This window comes from Hydra vulgaris, chromosome 03, assembly GCF_038396675.1.
Source record: "Hydra vulgaris chromosome 03, alternate assembly HydraT2T_AEP".
In the NCBI taxonomy this organism is placed as follows: Eukaryota; Metazoa; Cnidaria; class Hydrozoa; order Anthoathecata; family Hydridae; genus Hydra; species Hydra vulgaris.
Window position 1 is genome coordinate 32,425,601 of NC_088922.1, and position 23,002 is coordinate 32,448,602.

A 23,002-nucleotide genomic window follows, 5' to 3' on the forward strand; every position below is an offset into this window, starting at 1 on the left:
AGAGCCATTTCATATTCTCTGTCTTCTCTAAGTGTAATAATAGGGGCAAACTTAGTTTTTAAGATATTGCTATTTCCGCTCACTGATAAGTAATATGGCATTTTTTTGTTTTTTTATATAGAAGATTTTTTTTATAATTTTTTTAAAAATTAACAAGTTGGTATATAAAAACAATTTAATCCACTTCCATATTTTCCATAATCTCTTTTAGAAGATAGATCTATAATAACAAATCCATGAGGCTCTGACCAAGCTTTCTTACAAAAACTTTTAAACTCATCTTTTGACATATCACTTGAAACATGATCATTATAAATGTGATTTAAATTCTTTAAATCTTGCAGAAATAAGCAAATAAAATTTGTATTTTTTTGTATAGTTTGCCTAGATAACATAAAATAATTTTGTGCAAGATAGAAACAATCTACATTACTATGTCTTCCTCTTTTATAATATTTTTCACACTTATTTTGCTTTGTTAATTGTAAATCATCAAATATCATCAAATTATTCTTTATGAACATCAAGATCTTCAGGATCAGGTACATCTTCTGCTGTTTCAAAAAACTTGCACTCCATATCCGTTTTCTCATTTAAATTTTTTGAAATGTCTTCAATTATAAGCTCAGGGTTTGCATTTAATTTTTCGATTTTGCCTTTTAACTTGTAAATTATTTTAGTCTAACCAACCAGGTCTCAAAAGTAAATTCAATAATAAAGTAGTTTTTCCACAACCCGACTTTCCAACAATAATTCCTCTTTTACTCTTAGGAAACAACTTATTATTATTTCTCTTATTGTTATTCGCATTCCATGACAAATCTATACTATCCATTTTTATATATTTAAGATTTTTTCTATATATAAAAATATATTTAATCATTTTATTTTCTATATATATAAAAATGTACTGTCTCAAATGTAGAAACAAAACAGATACACTAAACTTACAAAAAGTTGTTAGTAAAAATAGAAATATGCAATGTGGAACTTGTGCTATTTGCGGAAAACTAAAAACTAAATTCGTATCAGCAAAAGAAGGAGGTGATTTAGTTGGTTCAATTAATTCAGCAACAAGTAAAATAAAACTACCATTGTCAAAGTTTCCAGGTGAAATGCATTTACCTGGTATGAACTTTGCAGGTCCTGGTACTAATTTAGATGAACGATTAACTTCTACTGACGCATATAAAGAATGGAGTAAACCTGTAGATAGAGTTGATAATGCAGCTTTCCATCACTTATAAATACTTTGATGATACAAAAAAAAGAAATTTAGGTGATAAAATAATGATCGAAGAAATGGATGCTATAAAAAATCAATACGTGACAATACGTGAAAGAATTAAATGAGGTATTATAAAACCTATTATATCATCTAAAGCAAAGTTTGGTCATTCCTCAATTAAAATGACACCAGTTGAAGCTAGCGATAAAAAGAAGGAAAATATTGTTTGGTTAAATCTACTTGGAAATGCATGATTAGAGCCTGTTAAGCCAAAGTTTTCAATTGGTGATAGAGTTAGAATAACTAAAAAGAAGGGAACGTTTGAAAAAGGATACACACCGAGATGAACTGAAGAAGTTTTTACAATGTCACAGATTCAGTTCACAGATCCACCAACATATAAAATAACTGACGATAGTGGTATGGATATCCTGTTTCTTTCAACTCATGGGTTGACAATAAAGAATTGTCAAGTCTGTAAAATTAGTTTTTTAATCGGATATGCTTTATTTTATGTGTAAATTTCACTTACGCATAAGCTTAACTTTAAAAATTGTTTTTATAAAAATTGATTTTTATAAAATCAGAGTTTATAGTTATGATGTAACCATAATATATTAATATATTATGGTTGTATAACAACCATAATATATTAATATATTTTAGCTCAGAAATTATAGTTAAGATAATGGATGAAATGAGTTAAGAATTTATGGAAAGTATAATGATTGAAATGACTTATGAGAATATGGATATGGATATGGTTGAAATGACTTATGAGAATATGGATAAGTTTATGGTTAAATATGATATAAGATTATGGTTATAGATATAGTGGAAAAAATTTTGGCCTAGAATGCCCTTTTTATACTACTGGAGTGACTAGCATGACTTGGCGAGAGTAACTTGACTATGTTTATCTAAGAGTGTGTATTGGAGTTGGCGGAGGTGTGAATGCTTTCTGTCCAGCTTATATGTCCATTAGTTTCTGAACTACTATTCTCTGTTTGGTGTTGCAAAATACCTTATTGATAGTATTAAATGTGCGCAACATTAAAATTTTTTATTGTACGCAACACCTAGGTTTTTTAACAATATGCTACAATCTCCAGAATGGTCTGACATCCAAAAATCTATAGCACCTTTTCCCTCATCCACAGTAGAGTCTGCCAACACTGCAAGGCACTTCAGCTTAACTTTGTAGGCACCGCACCCTCAGATCCTGAATGAAAAGTATTCTATACCCTTGGTAATGCTCTCTGCTCCCTGTCTGTCCACTGATTTTAATGTGGTCTACCTTGATATCGTACAACTTGTGACCTGCAGCTTTGGTCGTATTGTTTAAGCCAACGGTAGCCACATCACTAGCATCTTTATTGAGAAGATAATTTGCCGCCATCTAGAGATTAAGGTAAGATATGTCCTTAAAATATCTATCTATCGCTGAGAGGAAAACAAAGGTGAGATCTCTAGTGATTAGATTGTACTCAGTAGAGTGATGTCTTTTCAGTTTTATCAGGTTGTTGGCAACTATGCTCTTTTTGGGTTTATCCGAGTCTGACTCAGAATCACTCAATTCTTCATCTAGCCGATTTGAATTGATTGTCCATTTCTGAGCAAAAATGTTTTAATGATGGTACCAATTACATCATCGCAACTGATTTTGTGGCTGCAAAAGCACTGGATCTGCATCTTATTATACATTTGTCCAAACATTTATTACTAGTTCCTATCTAATTCTTAGGGTCCTTTCTTGAACTTGAAGAAAGCGTTTCTAGCATGATTGGAAAAGCAGTAATGAAATCATGATCTTGATCTCCTGGGTTGGTTTCTTGAGCATCGCCTGTGTTTAGGGCATCCATATACTGCAGACTTCTGCATGCTTTTTCCTGCTTACTGGTTTCCTCCATAGCCTTTCACTCTTTCTCATTTAACTGATGTCTTTCCTCATTTCTTTTCACCTTTTTTTTCCATATATGTGAAACTGTGAATGTACAAATTGTCGAGTAAGACCTGTAGCAATTATCATAATGGAATGCCTCGTCTTCACCTGTCATTTTAACACCAAACAACTCTTCCAATTTCCAATGGTATGTCACATCATTTGTTCTAAGGGTGTAGACTCTGCTTGTCATACGCATGTTGAAATCTTGAGCTTTCTGTATCCATTGACTCATTTTCTTGTAACTTGAATTTTTATGTTGTTTAACCAAAGTCATGAAAGTTTGGTATTTGTCTCCTTTCTTCTTGGCTATGTCTTGTTGACACAGGGGAAAGACATTCTTCGATATCCAGTTGTCAGATTTGTCCAGTTGCTGATTCATTATATGAGTAAACTATAGAACCAGGTCTCACTGAACACAGGTGTATCATCCATTTAGTTAAATGTGTACCACTTTGCAGCTTGAATTTACCAATGAATTAAAAAAAAAAAAAAAAAAATATATATATATATATATATATATATAAATATCTATTTATATAAATATATATATATATATATATATATATATATATATATATATATATATATATATATATATATATATATATATATATATATATATATATATATATATATATATATATATATATATATATATATATATATATATATATATATATATATATATATATATATTAAACACCATCACTTCCAACAAGCAAAAAAAATATTCAATAAAAAGTTTTTATTGCATCAAATTATTTGAAAGCAAACTTTTATGGCTAAACTAAAAAGGTAAAAATAGTTTATGAAGAGAAAGCAGAGCTGCTTTACAATACAACTGATGATGTTTAGTGAGTGGGCTTTTTAATATTTTGAATGTTTGTGTTCTGTATGGGCCTCTGACAGGGTGCTATTTAACCCTTAAGTCACTTTATATAAATGTATGTTTGCGTTTTGTTCAAACCTCTGGCACAGTGTTCATCTGCTTGTAACTCACTATATATATGTTATGTATATATGTATGTTTGCGTTATTCACTATGTATATATGTTCAGTCCTCTGTAAGTTCCTGTATGTTTATTTAATTATTAGTTCTATTAACTTTAAATGACTATTACTAAAATTTTATCAAAAATGCAATTGTTGTTGAAAGTCTTTATTTTATAAACTCAATCATACAAATTATTTTTAAAAATTTACATTCATCATAAACTTTTTAAATTATAAAAAATTAATCTATATTTATATAATTTACTTAACTTTATATAATTTTTATTAAGACATTTTGATTTTTTAAACAGTCAGTAAGGACTGTTTAAAAAATAAAAATTGTTGTTTTGTTTAAAAGTGTTTTGCTAATATAAAAACATTTATATTAGCCAAACACTTTTATAAAAGATTAATGCCAAGTCAATTTTTTTAGCCTGTTGAACTTTTTCGGACATACATAGAAACATACATAAATTTGAATATTCTTAAATTATTTAAAAAGCTGTGGTCAAGTTATTGCAAATAAATATTATATGCCTGGTCAGGAATAAAGTGTGATCCGCTTCCCAATCAAGCCTGCAAACTGTTTCATCTGGTTCTATATATAGCCCTCTTATCATTCTCTAAAATGATTATTAACAAAATGAATGTAATAAGTGTTAGTTTGCACTGCAGTATTCTCTAACATTTTATCAGTTGCAAACTTTTAAAAGTATGTGTATAGACGTCTCATTTTCACTTTGCAAAAGACAAAAAACTTTTAATATAATTTTTTATCAGATATATTTGTAATTGTTTTGATTTTTTTGCAGCAAGGCTACCTAGAATGTGGTTTTTCATCACTAGGTTCATTACTTTCTTGATTACCATTATTATTATAGGCTGCAAAATCTTAATATATAGTCTTAGTTTTTCTATATCACAACGCTCTAAATAATAGCTGATAAACGATCAATTATTGTTGACTTTCAGAAAAATTGATACTTTGAAAATTAATTTTGGCTGATCAAATTTGATTGCCAACTTTAGCAAATCAAACTTTCTAATAAAAATATTTTAACATTTAAAAAAGAATTTAAAAGTTATTAAATTGTTACTAAAATTTAAAAATGTTTATGATTGCTATATTAAACAGTTTTAAGACTAAACAATCTTTAGTTCACAAAAAAAGTGCAAAATTTTAATTATTCTGAAAATTATTTAATTGCCTACTTTTCAATTTTTATTAGTTCTGCTGATTAGTGTTGATCTGTAACCTTCAAATAATTATTTGGAGCGCTAATACCATACTTTGTGTCATAATCTATATTTATATAAAGTTATGGATCAGAATTGTTTGGTTCGAACTCCATATCACAGTCATTATAATCAGAAACCTCAAAATCACATTCTTTAATTAGAAAAATCGGGAAAATGATTTTGATTTACTCTGAAAGACATTTAACTAAAAATAGTTTTAAGCAATAAAAATCATTCTTATGCTACTAAATAACCATAGCAGATGTAGATGAGATATTATCATATAGATAAGAATCAAATTAAAATGGAATTATTTAAATATAAATAACAAATTAAAATTATTTAAATATAAATAACTAAAATAATTTCAAAACTAAATATTTGGTAGTTGTGGCAACTTTTATATTTAAACATTTATTTTGTTTATAGTACATGTCTTTCTTTTCTTCTTGTTGTGGTGCAATAGTGTTTCAAAGATAATAGATTAATATAATGCATCTTTAGATTTAAGATTTGTATAATAAAATAGTTTTAATAAAATAGATCTTTGTATAATAAAATAGTTTTCACATTATTTATTAGCAACTTCCAGAAGAGATACCGTTAGTTTTACCTAAACATAGTTTTATGCAAAAGGAATATGGTGAACATCCCTTTGACCCTGGGCCTCTAAAAATAAAAAGCAAATGTTTTGAAGATTCAATTTCTGAAAAAACTGATTTAGTAAAAAGATGTAATTTAGAAAGTTTGGAATCACAGAATTTGTTTCAAAATCATTCTAGTGGTAATTTTGTATTCTTTTATAATTCTTTTTTTATGCTAGTTTTTGATTGTAGAAAATAAAAGTATATTATTAAAAAAGTTTAAATTTAAAAAAAATTAAATATTGAATTATGAACTTGCTTTTATTAGAAAATTTTATATTTTTAAATTTAATATTACAAATAAAGATAAAAGACTAAACCAAGATGCATCAAACACATCCTTTAAAACTGCATGGTCACCAAGTTTTTCTGTACCAGATTTTAAAACATTGCTTGACCTGAATGAAATGTCATACTTAACATCTAGTAACAAATCTATTGAGAAACTAAAATCATTTACAAGCATGCCTACTTTACATGGACTAAGTGAAGAACTTGAGCAAGATTTGTTTCTTAAAGAAAATGTATTTAGTAAGTTTTATTATATTTTTTTTTATCACAGAGCATTTTAATGCTTATCACAAAGCACCTATATAATTATCATTATGAATCATTATGATCATCTCACAACATCTGCATGCACATTGTATCTCCATAATTAACCATCTCCATAAATATCAAACATCTCTATTTGTCACAATGTCTCCACAATTATCACAAAGTATCTTCATGATCATCACAAAACTAATTAATATAAAAAAATGTAATGATAACATATTCATATATTATTCTACTAGTAGTGTATTACATGAATAAATATTAAAATGTATTAATTTAATAATATAATATAATACATTAGTGTATAATATATATTAACATGTAAAAATGAATAATATAAAAAATTTTTATACTTTGTGATAAGTGAATTATTCAAAATAAAATTGAGAAAAAGTGAAATGTTTTTATGTTTCTCTCTCTCTCTATTTATATATAATCATATAACACATGGTTTTTCTTTGACAGTTTATAAAAGAGAAAATATTTTTTGTCCATATTATTGCTACAAATTATTGCAACAATACTTTTATAATTTTAATTGATTACACAAAATTAATTAATGCTAAAATTCTGAATCAAGACAAAATACTTGAATCATGTGAACTCTAAAAGTGGGTCTTTCAAAAGGAACAATTAATCATAACAGTAAGAATAATTTTTAATACAAATTTTTGGTTAACAGATTTTTTAAAATCTACTCTTTCATAGTAAGTTAACAAAGCCTAACATTAGTCAATTTGTAAAACAATTATGCTTTAACACTCAAAAGCTTATTTATTAATAATATTTTAAAACATTTCTAAATAAGTATATTTTTAAACATTACTAAATAAGCACATTTTTTATTTATTTATAACATTCATATTGTAAGATTCATTATTTGTCTTTTTTTTGAAAATAATGTGTTTTCAAGTTTTTAATAAATTGAGAATTGTTATGATAAGACATGATTTAGCAACATCAAGAATTTATTCATGATACTAAAAACATTGCATGACATGGAATGTCATGGTTACATGCTGCATTTGAAAAAAGTAATGCATAGATTAATCTTGTTGCAAAATGTACATTATTTAGGTTTTCAAAAAAGTGAAGGAAACATTGGCAACAAATGTTATTCATCACAAGGTTCGTTAACACAAGGTACCTACACACTGGATAGTGATAAAATGAATAGGTGACAATTTAAAATTTCTGATCTTAATTATACAGTTTCTTATTCAGAGCCTGAGCCAATTTATTTTTTTATTAATAATCAAATTAATAAAATAAGTTTGGACATTTTAAAGATAACAATATTTTTAGAATTGGCAATTTTTAAGTATCAATATTTTGTTTAAAGGTTTATTAAATGTTTTAAATGTTTAAAAGTGTATTAATTGTTTTAAAATTTTAAAAGTGTATTAACTGTGAAATTATAATAAATAGTTTACCATTTTTTTAACAGGTAGGGAAACAATATTCACTTATTATTTAGTTTAGAGAGTATTGAAGAAAGTCAAGCATCAATTTTTTTGCAATGGATAAATAGACATAGATAAAAAGATGTTTGAGTGATAGGGTGAATATGATAAGGTGAAGGTAAGAAGTGTAATGAAAGGGTGAAGGTAAGAAGTGTGATGATAGGGTGAAGAAAAAGAATGTTGTGATAGGGTGTATGTAAAAAGTGTGATGATAGGTTGAATGTAAAAATTGTGATGGTAGGGTGAATGTAAAAGCGATGAAACAAATGAAGCTTAACAATTAAAGTTTCTTAATTTTTTATAAGTAGATTTTTTTCATACCAAAGGTTATTTTTCAAAGCCTTTCATATGTTGTTTGTTTCAATCAAATCAACCATGGTTTTGGGATTGATTTCAAATTCTTTTTCAATTAATCTTCCTAATTGAGCTGACTTGCTTCTAATTTGTTCATGGATGACCTTTATGGTTTTTCAGTGGAATTTTATCTGCAGTTTTCTTATACCAACTGTTGCATTATACCAACTTGTGGCCATATCTGTGATGTTTTAATTTGAATTTTTTTCATAAAGACTAATATGTCTTTTTTCATGATTCCCAACTCTGATTTTTTCACAATTTTTAATGTTTTGAAAAAAAAATGTGTTTTTGATAGCTGATAAATACAGTTATTAGATATGCAAAAAGCAGTTTCATTAGAGTAGAAGTTTATCATAACAGTTCTCTAAAATCAGGAGGCATTTAAATCCTATCCTATACAATTAAAAGTTTTAGTTTGATTATGGTTTAAATCATCAAAGAGAACAAGGAGAAACTAATTTTTGTGAAATTGGAAAATCTTATTGTTATACAAAATATTGGGAATTTTCATTTGTATTGTCTTATTACTTCAAAATAAAAACAAAAGTTATTGAATTTTGGGAATTTTAAACCCATTGGGAATTATGCAGTATACGTTGGGCTGGCTAACACCCTGATATATAAATATATATATATATATATGTATATATATATATATATATATATATATATATAAATATATATATATATATATATATATATATAGTACAAAATAATAGTTCACGATCTTATCTAAGTTATCTATCTTATCTAGTTATCTTTTTTGATTTGAAAGCAGTGTTGGTAGCTTTTTGAGAAAACTCTACTGCAAGGCTTGTTTTAATTAAAGATTAGGCCCCATCTGACACACCTTCAGATCCTAGCGATGAGATCAATTAGCGATATTTGATTTGTTTGGCTGTTTGACTTACTATAGTTTTTTTATTAGGAGAATAAAAGTTTTTTAAAGGTTTTTGTAAAGGTTTTTCAGAAATACAAAGCTTAGCCTAAAGCTATCAATTCAGGATAAAAAATCTGAAACAAAAAGTATATTTTCTAGAAAGGAAATATTTAGTACAACAAAAATATTATACTAAAATATTATAACTATAAAGTATATGTATTTGTTTACCAAAACAGTTTGAAATCTTAATGAACTGATTCCAATGGTTGCTGATTCCAATACCTTAAACCTTTATCCAAATTATTTGAGAAACAAATTTTTATAATTACAGTCAAAATGTTAATTCTTGCTTTTTTAAATATACAAACTTTTCTCCTTTAACAAAAAACTATTCTCATTGCTACTCCACTATATGAACTTTAAGAGTAATGTTTAAACCATGATCTCTAAAACTCTGTAAAAATCTTTTTATAAGTCATAGTAGTTTGGGTTGAATGTTTTTTTAAAGCATCCATAAAAACACGTTGCCTCTCAAAGTTTTTTAAAGCCTTCATATATTTACCTTTAAAGTTGTTATGCTTGTCCTAATTAATATGCTTTTCATTCTACTTTTATAAGACACTCTGGTAAGGTTTACTGTAGACAGATAACTATTTACAAATAGAAACACCTAATTAGTGTTCTCAAACAAATTTTCATACAAATCTTTAGAAACTTCACATTTATACTCATCAGAATATTTTTCTCCTGTTTTTTTCACTTAAATGTGGATCTAGCTCAGCCTTCAAAGTAATTGATAAGGTAACTTTTAGATAACCCTTCACTCCATCTACCCCAATCCTAATATCTACATTCTCTGATATAAAAGATCTATGTTGCAAAACTGTTGGAACTAACTCATCAATATTATTGCATATAACAGGAATGATTCTTTCAATATAGTAAACAATAACAAAACAATGTTTATTCATTTAATAATCTTTTATTTTATATTACAAACTTTTAAACTTAATCAAAATATAATACTTTATTATAATATATTACTATTGTAAAGCTTTTTAGTGGGACTAAAATCTCAAGTTAAAATAAAACTACATTGGTGAATAAAAAGTTCTTCGATCTTTCAATCTACTTTCTCTAAACTCAATAGATTTTTTTTGTACATAGAAAAATGATTTCAGGCAGATCATGGTTTACCAAAGCGAGAAAAAAATTTTAAAAATCTTATCAAGAAGTACTTTTGGGAAAACTACTCAGTTGATAACCATGATCTGGTTAAAATGTTTTTTCTACATTTAAGTTAAATTGTTACCTTTTTTCAAACAGAATAATATGTTGTAATTTTTAGTAAAGTATTTTTTTGATTTAGAACTAGTTCTAACATTTTCTAACTAGTTCTAACTTGTTAGAACTGAAGATAAAAAGAATGTTAGGAGATAAAAACACTATTATCTTTATTATTATACCCACTGTTACTATATTAAGTCTTTTAAAGGAATGTCCATAGACAACAGCTATTATCCAATCTGAAACAAATAAATATTGCAATCACCAATTGGGTTGTTTTAATTACAGAAAATAAACAGCTAATTGCTGACAGAGAAATATTATTTTAATACCAAAGCATCATTTTTTATAAAACTTCTAAGCAAGTTTTCACAAAAAGCTACGAACAAATGATTTATGTTTTTACACTTATAGAATGTACAAATAAACTGCATTCAAATTCAAAAAGAAAATTTCATGAGATACAACATAAGGACTTGGGTGACCTTCAGGGTACCCATGGATATTCAATTGTTTCTATTATAGGAGTATTTATATAATTTTTGATGCTTTCTATTTAGAAGTAAAGTTCATTTCGTAAAGCAATATGGATTTTGAAAAAAATACTTAGAATGACCATTAGATTGCCTGCCAAAGAATGGTCATTAGACTGCCTGCGGAAGAATTATTACTTTTAATAAATTACCATTCATTAACTACTTAAATCTCAAATAATAAAGGGGGCAAGTTTTTCTGCCCACTTTTTGCTCTTCTAAATAAGCAAATCCCTAGTCTACAGCCCAGGCACACTCTCAGACACACTTGAGTCACTTGTCCTCCGATCCTATTTAAAGACTTTAATTTGAAATATAGTATCATTATTATTATTATTATAAGATGCAAGAAGAAAAAAATTAATAAAATATAGCCATTTTCTATATTTATAATTAGTTAAAAGTAATTTTTGTTGTAGAATTTTTAATATAAAATTTAACGATAGAGAGGTTTACAATAGAGAGGTTTGATATAAATGTAAGCAAAAAAGAAGGTTCAAATATAAAATTTTCAGATAAAGCTTAAGCTATCTTTCAAGTTGAATGAAATTTCAGAGTATTGAATAAATTTCACATTATTGAATAGAAGAGTTTTGTTATGCAAGTTTATTTTTTCAAATTTAATTTCAAATAAATGCAAATACATTTTTTAAAATACAGATGTTTTTAAATATTTTTTTTTAAATACAAATGTTTTTTGAATTTTTTTAAAATACAGATGTTTTTAAATTTTTTTTTAAATACAGATGTTTTTAAATTTTAGATAATCTTGATTTTTATTTTTTGATGATTTTTGGTATCAAATTTTTTAAGTATTTTTTATTTTTAATGATAGATGTAGCAGTTTTGCTTCAATATCACAAAGCTTTAAAAGTGCTCCTCACTATTTATATCAAACAACTGACCTACAAAGTTTACAGAATATTTGTCAGGTAAGGTATTTTTTGTGAACTTTGTTGAATTTACTGATGATTTATTAAAAATAAATCACTTTTTTTTAAGTTGAACTTGGGCCCTGAGTTTATTCAAGTTACTGAAAATCCTGACTTGGCAGTTATTGATATATCTCCTGTAAGTTTTTCACTATTTTTTATTTATATTCTTAGAAATTTTTTACTTTTAAATTTTAAAAAACATTAGATGTCTTTTTGAAAATCATATTATGCGGATTTTTATTTATAAAATTTATGTATAATAATATTGTAAAGATTATTTTGAATTTTATGTAAAAATGGCGATGTGATAATGGTTGGCTGCGACTATGTTTGCGATGCGTTTTTGCGCCTTGTCTGGAGGAGAAAGGGCGTCATTGGAAGGTCCACCCCGGATATGGTAAGAGTATTTCATACAAGGTCGGATTTGAGATTTGTGGAGATAGAGAATAGAATCCGAAGTAAGAAAGTGTCGAGCTCGATAAAGAGATGCAACCTTAGGAAGGATTCAATAATCTTAAAGGTGCTGCTAGATACACCATAAGAAGAAAGCTTATGGAGAAGACCAGCATGCCAAACTTTATCAAAAACTTTTGAAATGTCAAGAGCGATGGCCTTAACCTCTCCACCTTTATCTAATGCACGATAAAACCTACTGTTTGTCAATTAAAGATTCAAAAGTGTTTGTCAATTAAAGATTCAAAAACCTTGCTTATGATAGGAAGAAGACTAATGGGACGGTAGTTAGACGAATCAGATCGCTCTCCAGGATTTTTGGAGATAGGGATAACAGATGCCGCTTTCCAGCAGGCTGGAAAGCAAGACTCTGATAAGCACTTGTTGAACAGTTTTGAGAGTATAGACGATAGCTCCGGAAAACACTTCTGCAAGACAATAACAGGTATGTTGTCCGGGCCACAAGCTGTAGAAGAGTCTAGGCAGAAAATCACTTTAGATACAGATGCTGGAGTGATATGAATGTCAAGCAATGGATAAACCTGTTTGTTGGCAATATCAGGTAGAACGCAACTAGTGGAATCAAGAGATGATATTGATGGAAAGTTTTTAGCAAACAATTCAGCTTTGTCTTTAGGTGAGGTGACAAAATCTTAACCATACAAGAGAGGTGGAATTAAAGATTTGCCCTTATTATTGATACTATTAAAGATTCTCCAGAACTCACGAGAGCCTAATTTTTGAGACGAGATTTCATGAACTGAGAATAGCGGGCTTTGGCGTTAGACAAAACCTTTTTACAATGGTTTCTAGCAGTAATAAACAGACGTCTGTTTTCTGGAGAATTGTTTTGCTGATAAATATGGAAGTAACGGTTTCGATTGGCAATCGCAGCAGCACAGTGTGAGGAAAACCATGGAGGAGAGTGAGGCTTGACCTGGAATCGTCGAGAGGGAACTAAAGATTCCATGCCACCCTGAATCCACGAAGATATGTAAGAAGCACATTTGTCGACAGGAAGACAAAAGATTTCTACCCAAGGGCCATCACGGAGAAAATCCTGGAGAGAATCCCAGTCAGCTTTACTGTAGTTGTAAGAGGTACGATAATAGGGGGATTCAGGTGATGAGGAAGAATGAGATATTAGTTTTAGAGAGATCAAACTGTGATCAGAAGCACAAAAGGGTAAATGTGGAGAAACTGAGCACTGACTAGGATTAAAAACAAAACGAGCTGGAAAGTTGACTATTTGAGTTAGGGATTGAGAAAGACAAAAGTTGTGGGCTTTAAAGCCTGCAGAATCACTGACACTAGAGCTAAGCCATTCAGAGTGGTGAGCATTAAAGTCACCGACAACAACTATATTAGCTGATGGATAAGGAGAGAGGGCTTGGTCAATATGATCAGAAATAACATCAAAAAGAGTGCAGTCTTGAGATGAAGGAGAGCGATATAGAACAAAGAGAAAGGCAATAGAGTGAAGTGGTGCTAATCGAAAGCAAATAAAAGAATAGTCTGTGGATTCAAACCTAGTTTTATGACAAATGGGTGAATTCTTACGAATGTAAATGCCCAAGCCAAGCATGTGACTACTGGAGTCTTTACAAATTAAAGAAAGATAACTATCAACACTGAGACAGCCGAACTCAAATTAGTCTTACAAAGAGCAAGTAGGTCTATCTATATATAATATATCTGCATCAGTCTAATAGATGAAGAAGGGGTGCGAGGCTGGTCAACAGATAGAATCTGTTTACCCCTTAAGTCTTACCCTAAGAGGCCTTCTACAAGACAGTAGGCGGATGCATTTTACATCTGCCCAAGATGAGTATTTTTATCGAGACACTAGACTTTTATCACTTTTATCGAAATCTCTAGCCTTTATAATCAACCAAGAGCCCTAAGGCAGGGAGTGTTTTAAGTCGGAGTTAGCATCTTCTAGCTTTTAATTAATTTTAATTAAGGTAAGAAAAAAAATGTCTTCAATTTTGTATAATATAATAAGTATTAATATTGTTATTATTGTTATTATTATTTATTTTATCATCATTTTTATCTATTATTATATATTAATGTCATTAATTTCAGATTTTTACTTCAGATTAGATTATTTCTATTTATAAATGACATTGAAAAATTCTTCAGAAATATATTCATATTCATATTTTTTAAGAAATTTATGATATATATATATATATATATATATATATATATATATATATATATATATATATATATATATATATATATATATATATATATTTATATATATAAATATTGTTATTATATTTTGTATAATATATATATATATATATATATATAAATATATATATATATATATATATATATATATAAATATATATATATATATATTTTTTTTTTTTTTTTTTTTTAGATTATTCGCCTCCCCAAGGCCCGAGGGGGGCCACTACAGTCGAGGAGGCTACTTATTTTTTTTTTTTTTTTTTTTTAGTTGTTATTCGTGGTACAACCCTCTCTCAACTCTTTAACTCCGAAACACAAACCTTTCCGAGCAAGGCCGCTGCGCGGAGAAACTAAGTTGAATATAAATATATATATATATATATATATATATATATATATATATATATATATATATATATATATATATATATAGTATTTAATCATGGATAAAAAGATACACAACATATGTATGAAATTATTACTTATCAACAAAATACCATTGATGTTGATATTAAATTTATGAAAAAAAAATGTTGTGTGGTAGAGTAGCTACATATTGGATGGACAAGGTAGTCACAGAAGTCAAAGAAAGATAAAAAAATAATCTGAAGCAAGAAGAAATGAACCTGTGTAAATTTTTGAAATGATAAATCTTTAAATAGGTAGTAGCTCTTGTGACAATTAAAATGTTCAAAAAATTAGCATCAGAGCACAGAGTCGGAAACACAGAAGAATAGTTAAATGTAGCATAGATATCTTTGTTCCTCATGGCATTTTGAAAAACCCTGACCTTGTTTCATGCAGTATCTATAACATTATCTCATCAATCCAACTTAGTGTCATTGTTGTACTCTCTTGTAGCTGCATGTGGGGGGTGAATCTTACAAACTATGTTCAAAAGCAAGGGCAGCCCACTGGTATAAAACCAAAAATAAGTGTGAAGATCAAAGAAAATTGGATGCTATCACCAAAAATGCTAGTGCATTGGGATTGAAAACTTATGGACACTCTTGATTCAAAGTAATGGATGACCAATTGCCAGTTCTAGTGTCTGGAGCTGATGGAATAAAGCTCCTTGGCATTCCCACATCCAAAATCAACTAAAGAAACTGGTTAAGTTCTTAGAAACATCATAGCAAAGTCAACTAACAAGCTATAGTTTGAACTTACAACAATTAACATTTATTTACTATATCTTTTTTACTTTTCTAGGTTCAAAAAACATTTTCCTTAACTGTCATCAGATAAACAAAGTATTATCATCCTCATATGATATTGAAGAAGAATTTAAGCAAGAGATGGGTAAATTTTTTTGTGAATCTCTAACATAATTATTCACATAAAGTAACTACAAAGAGCTGGTTCAGCTTTGTCTCCTCATAATAACTAATTGGTCTGAACCAAAGACCTTCAAGATGCTTTATCCTGGTGCCTTTTACAAAGCAAGTTGCATGAGTAAAATGCTTTATACTCTGAACATTGTGCTTCTGTTTAGACAGATCAAAGAACATTTTCCAAAAGCTGAAATTGTTACAAGTAACCAAATAATAAAGTTGGAATCATTTGTTGTATTCACAGTTTCAGTTTATGTGCAGTGATGGCTTATTTATCCTGTACCAGGTAACGCACCAGTGAATGACTTGAATTTAGTGGAAAACTTGATAAAGTTTGCTCAGCATGGCTCAAATAAAGTTAAAAATACTCTGAGAAGTTTATTCTGTTAGCACTGTTTGCATCTATGATAGTAGTAGAAACCAAAGAGGAAATGAAGAATCCCATTTTTATCTTTAAAACACTTCCGTAACAAAGACAGTTGGATTTAATTTTGAGGGATATGGCAAGCCCTATCTTCCTCCTTTCAATAGAATATGTTACTTCTCTTTTTGACCTAATTGCGCTGGACAGACTACCATAAGGTGAAAAGTGGTTGTCAACAAATTTCTGGTAATAAATGAAGCAGCAGAACCTGGTGTGAAAGTATTCCATGACTTTCTAGGTGTAACTAGGGATGAGAAGCATTTTCTAGGTGTTCTCTCCGTATAGTAGAATCTCATAGACAGCATATTTCAAATCAGCAAAAGCCATATTGTGCACAATAAGTGAAATCATAGTTTCTAGTCCTGGAAATCAAATAATTTCATTTTGCACTATTACACCTTATAACACCCTCTTAAGAATTTTTTTCTTATTATCTTGCACTCTATATGGCTGTATTTAGTAAAATAAAGTTAATAAGAGAAACCAGCTTTTTTTTTTTTTTTTTTTTCTTTTTGTGAGTGCCACCATATTATTAGAATGTAACACTAAGGAAATAATGATTTTGGGGCTAAGTTTTGTATTTTCAAATTCCAGGTGCTTATTTAATTGCGGAAGAATCTTCAAAAAAAACTTTGTATATGTCATTTTTATGACTAAATACAATACCAAAATTATGAACAGCATCATATGACAAAGTTTGGGCAACTGTCACACCCTGATATATATATATATATATATATATATATATATATATATATATATATATATATATATATATATATATATATATATATATATATATACTATAGTGTATTTATATCTACTATAGCGTATTTATATAAGCTTTTGCTCACTTTTTTTGCTTGTCTTAATCGATATGGCTTTTTTAGAAAAAGAAGAAAAAAACAAAGAATAATAAATGAAAAGATTGCTGCCAAAGATATATATATTATTATATAGATATATATAAATTAGTTTAAAACACTTATCTTATTTTTGCTTTCTTCAACACTGTGTTTCACCATCAGTAGGTTCATCAGGAAGAATATATATATATATATATATATATATATATATATATATATATATATATATATATATATATATATATATATACATATATATATATATATATATATATATATATATATATATATATATATATATATATATATATATATATATATATATATATATATATACAGATATATATATATATATATATATATATATATATATTATATATCTGTATATATATATATAACTTTTAGGGCAGATTTCTGCGAATTGGTTTTGTGAATTGTATGTGTGTGTGTGTGTATATATATATATATATAAATATGTATATATTGTGTGTGTGTGTGTATATATATATATATATATATATATATATATATATATATATATATATATATATATATATATATATATATATATATATATATATATATGTATGCAAATTCAGAAAATATAAATACATAATATTGACTATATTTTTTAACCAGATATAAAAAAGGATTTTTACAAACTGTTTTGGTTCATAAATATTTTGTTTTTAATTAAGCCTCGTCTTGGTCCGTTATTGAAAGGAACACGTTACATAATTGTTATACTGCCTAATTCTCAGAAAATTCAAACTACTATTCAGGTAAAAAATAGTTAATTTATTTTAAACATGTAGTTTAGTGCTTAATGGTATGTTCAAAAATCTAATTTTTATTCATTCAAGTTTTCTAATTATCATAATTACACCACTTATATGTATGTACTCAAGAAAATAAATGTTTTATTTGTTTTATTATATTTGTAACATATATTCAACCTTCAGAATTAAGGTTTGGATTGCCAAATGCTGACCTCTAAAAGAATAAAGTCGGCAAATTATTGCTGACTTCATTTTTCCTAATCCCGAGGGTTGTATATTATATTTATTGTAGATTTTCAAAATTGAAAATTGAATTTGATTTTAGTAAAATTTTAAAAAAAGAGTTTTTAGTTAGCTTTTTTTAAGTTTTTTAGTTTTCAAGTTTTTAAATAATATAAAGAATTTTGACTAAAAAAAGTTTAAGAAATTTACTTAAATCTTAAGTAAAAACTTCCTCTGTCTCGAGAAATCAGTTGCTCTCTGGTCCCCAAATGATGTTTAAAAAAAAAATCTAACTTGCTCTCAATAAGGCTGTAAGAAACAAAGTATAGAGTTAAAGCGCAAGGAAATGGTTGACAAAAGATTTAAAAAGTTGTAGCTTCCAAATGATATGCATTAAAGTGTGGGGAAAAAAACTAGATGAACCAAATGTTTAGGGCATGAAGGGACAGATACAGTAAAAGGATGCAACTTTGCTGAATGGCGAGTCAATCAAACATGACTTTGGTTTATGGAGCCAAAGATGATAGTTTTATTGAGCAGCAGCCATAATAGTATTTGTAGACAAGAGAAAGAGATGCAACCTTATGAAGTTGGAAGAGAGGTTCAAGCTTGGAAGATAAATGTTCTCGTTCTGAAACGTCAAAGGGGAAAAATGTATTTTTTAGATAAATTTATTTTGCTGCTATAATTTCTACACTTTTTGTCTAATTTTGACTTTAATTCAGCCTATTAGTTGTTTCACTTTCTCTTAGATATTAGTTATCTTAATAATTTCCTTCTTTACTTGCAAAATCTTTGATAATGAAGTTCATCATTGTATGATAGCGTTTCTAGTTTCAACAGTTTTTCATACTTATGAATACAATAATGTTATGAGACCTTTCATCTTTGTATTTGTTCAAATAGTTTGTTTTTTTTCAAATTTAAAATAAGACAGATATTTAGTCCTGCAGATAGAATGAGAGAATCACAAAAGTTGTTAAAATGAAATAAACAGATCACATATTCTAAACATATATAAACATAATATCAAACTCAAGCAACCTTTGTTTGAAAATCTTATACCATATATTTGTTGTACGTTTTATATATACTTTTTTTTACTTCTTAAATTTTAAATTGCTATAATGTTAGCAACCATCAGTAGTAATAATAAATTTTGTAATATAGTATTTTTGTGGCAACTTGCAGACTACCACAGAGTGTTTAATTAGCATAATATTGTAATGCAAAATACAATAAGTGTATTAAGGAATTAACAGTAATGTATATGAATAAAACTACACTCAAGTTAAAATGTTAAAAAAATAAAAAGATGTAACAAACTGTATCTGTTGAAGAGTATACTGTATTTGTGAGCATTTGCTGAAGATTCTTAAAGATAAAATTATGTTTCAACTTTTAAATTATTTAAGAAGTCTTTTTTAAAAAATATAAGCATTGTAAGTAGTGTAAACACATAAGCTCTGAGCTTTAAGTTGTAAACAGATTCTATCTGCTGACCATCTTCGCACCCTATCTTCATCTATTAGTTGGCATAGATGTATTTGTATTACATTATTTACTAATAATTGTGGTCTTTGAAGTAATTTTGCTTCTGCTGAGTCTGATCTCTTGCAAAGTTCACCAGACCTACTTGCTCTTTGTGAGACAAGTTTAAATTCAGTTGTCTCATCTTGTAATCTTAGTGTTGATGGCTATCTTCCATTTGTAAAGACTCCAATAGTCACATGTTTAGCCAGGGCATTTACATTCGTAAGAATTTAACCATTTGTAAGGAAACTGGGTTTGAATCTGCGGACTATTCTTTCATGTGCTTTCGTTGAGCACCACTTCACTCTATCACATTTCTCTTTGTTCTTTTTAATCAAATTGACCGATTCCTTTTTCTTTATCCTTCAACCAATTTCGTTGTTGTTGGTGACTTTTATGCATGACTTGCATGGTTCAGATTTTATTATCTCACCTTAAGACAAAGCTGAACAGTTTGCTAAGAACTTTTTATCAATATCATCTCTTGATTCCACCAATCACATCCAACCTGATAAAGTCAACAAACAGGTTGATCCATTGCTTTACATTCGTATCACTTTAGCTTCTGTATCTAAAGTGATTTCCTGCATCTTCTACAGCTTGTAGTCCGGATAACATACCTGTTATAGTCTTGGTGAAGTGTTCTCCGGAGCTGTCTTCTATACTTTCAAAACTATTTAACCAGTGTTTTCCAGCATGCTGGAAAGTGGTATCTGTTATTCCTAATTTTAAAAATTCTCCAAAAAAAACTACCCTCCCATTAGGCTTCTTAATATCATAAGTAAGGTTTTTGAGTATTTAATTAACAAACACTTAATCTCCCATTTTGAATCTAATAACTTCTTATTTGTCTTGTTTTTTCCTCGAACATTAGTTCTTTCTGATCATCAATATGTATAGATTTATAATAATATATAATAATATATTAATCATAATATATATAGATTTCTTCTTGTTCTACTGCTTATTTGTTTATTTCATTCGTCTTCTAGGACTCATTCTACCGATCTTTTTTGTAAACCATAATTCAAATCCATGGCGAAATTAGCATATGCTAAGGTTGCATTTTTTTATAGATTCTATTTTTTATCTCTATAAATCTCAAATCCGTCTTTGTATGGAATATTGTTGCCATATCTGATGCGGATCTTTAAATTATACTCTTTTTCTTTTAGACAAGGTGCAAAAACGCATTATAAACATAGTTGACCTACTCTTGCAGCCAAACTTCAATCATTGTCACATTGTCGTAATGTTGTTTCTCTTTTTCTTTTCTATAAATACTATAATGGGCGCAGCTCTAAAGAGCTAGTGTCTCTTGTGCCATCTTCTAGAAAATTCATTCTCCTGTTACGCGTCATTCAATTAAGTCTCATCCTTTTACTGTGACTATTCCTAAATGCCCCAAAAATTCTTATTTGTCTAGTTTTTTTCTTTGAACATCAGTTCTTTGGAGTTCGCTCCCTTTATTTCGTATTCCTGAATCATATAATTTGAAATCTTTAAGTTGTCTGTTAATCATTATCTTGCTTTATTTTCATCTTTTCTCTTTGTCTGAACAAAATTAATTTCATTAGAAAATGCTATCTAAAAATGCAATTTTAAATTTGTTCTTTATTAAAATTTGTTAATTTTTTACATTTATTGTTTCTTTTTTGATGATTTCTTTTCATAGTATATATTAATAATAAATAAATATTCATAAATAAATAATAAGAAAAATTCATAAGAAGGTCTATAAATTAGCTAAGAGCTTACATCCATGAAATAATATCCTTGCTCAGTTTCTATTTAAACTATTTAAACCAAATTTTTTTTTTTTAAACAAAATGTTTTAAAAAAACAAATTTGGTTTAAATAGTTTAAATAGAAACTGAGCAGTGCAAAATTCTAAATATTATACGCATTTCAATTCACAGTGAGCCAGAATTGTTTAAAAATGGCAAAACTATTTATGGGTTAAATATAGACATATGATACATGTTTATAGAGGTTTTTGGGGCCAAGGATTTCATTTTTGGGCTCAATTTTAATTTTGGAATGGTCATGATCACACAAGTGGTTATTTTAGGGGTTGTCAAGGATGGTCATGGGGTTTCTCTATGGTTTTTAAATTAGATGGAACATGTTGCATATCTAAATATAGGTAACTGCTGTCAGGGAATTCAAATCTGTGCATATTCTGTCTTTAGAAGTGGTTATGACCGCTCAAATAATCATTTTAGCGGTGGTCAAGGGTGGTCCTGAGATGTCCTGATGTTTTTCAATTAGATGTGACATGATGTATGTCTAAATATAGGTTATTGCGGTTAGGGAACTTGAAACTGAGCATATTCAGCCTTCAGGAGAGGTCATGACTGCTCAGATTATTATTCTAGGGTTGTTCAAAGGTGGTCCTGGAATATTGCGATTGTTTTTCAATAAGATGGTACATGTTGTATGTCTAAATATAGGTAATTGATTTCAGGAAAATCAAATCTGGTCATATTTAGTCTCCAAGAGTGGTTATGGTTGCACAGGTAGGTGTAGTCATGGGATGTCAAGATGTTTTTGTGATTTTTATTTATTTTATAAACTTAATCTCTTTGATATTGTGAATATAAACAAATAACGTTCAATTAAATTGAACTTTATTAACATATTTTTTTATATATAAAGTGATGACATACAATCATACATTAGTACATCAAGATCCCCTTGGCCTCCTCAGATTGATTGGACATTTTGACTTTTCCTTGACTCTTCCTTATTCTGGATACCTTAGTAACGTAGCTGCAAAGCATTTTGATCAAAAGATCATAATTTGTTTGAGGCCTTGAGGATTTCATTGCGTAGTGCTCTCATTTTAGCCTTAAGCATTAATATTAAGGTGTATGAAATGACTTTTTTTCCCAACTAAAATTACAGTTTTTCCAGTTTAAGGGCATTATTTAAATGAACAAAAACACATTTAAAGTACAATTTTCTAAATGAAAAAGGCATTTTAGAAAAGTTATTTAGATGATATTAAAACTAAAAGCCCCAAAAATTCATTGTCATGCCCCCCCCCCCCCCATCCCAAAAATTATGGCTATATAAAGTTTCAACCCCCTCAATTTGAGGGGGTTACAACTTGAGAGAT

At 28.1% G+C, this 23,002-nt stretch overlaps 1 protein-coding gene across 1 annotated transcript in view; it reads left to right on the top strand.

Annotated features, from left to right (window-relative positions):
• LOC101238484 (tyrosine-protein phosphatase non-receptor type 13) overlaps nt 1-23,002 on the top strand; it is a 176,954-nt gene that overhangs the window by 35,942 nt on the left and 118,010 nt on the right. Inside the window, exons 7-12 of the mRNA XM_065792946.1 lie at nt 5,988-6,189; nt 6,356-6,580; nt 7,685-7,784; nt 11,966-12,062; nt 12,133-12,201; nt 18,046-18,129. Coding sequence (XP_065649018.1) covers nt 5,988-6,189; nt 6,356-6,580; nt 7,685-7,784; nt 11,966-12,062; nt 12,133-12,201; nt 18,046-18,129 — 777 coding nt within the window. The remainder of the gene's footprint in view (nt 1-5,987; nt 6,190-6,355; nt 6,581-7,684; nt 7,785-11,965; nt 12,063-12,132; nt 12,202-18,045; nt 18,130-23,002) is intronic.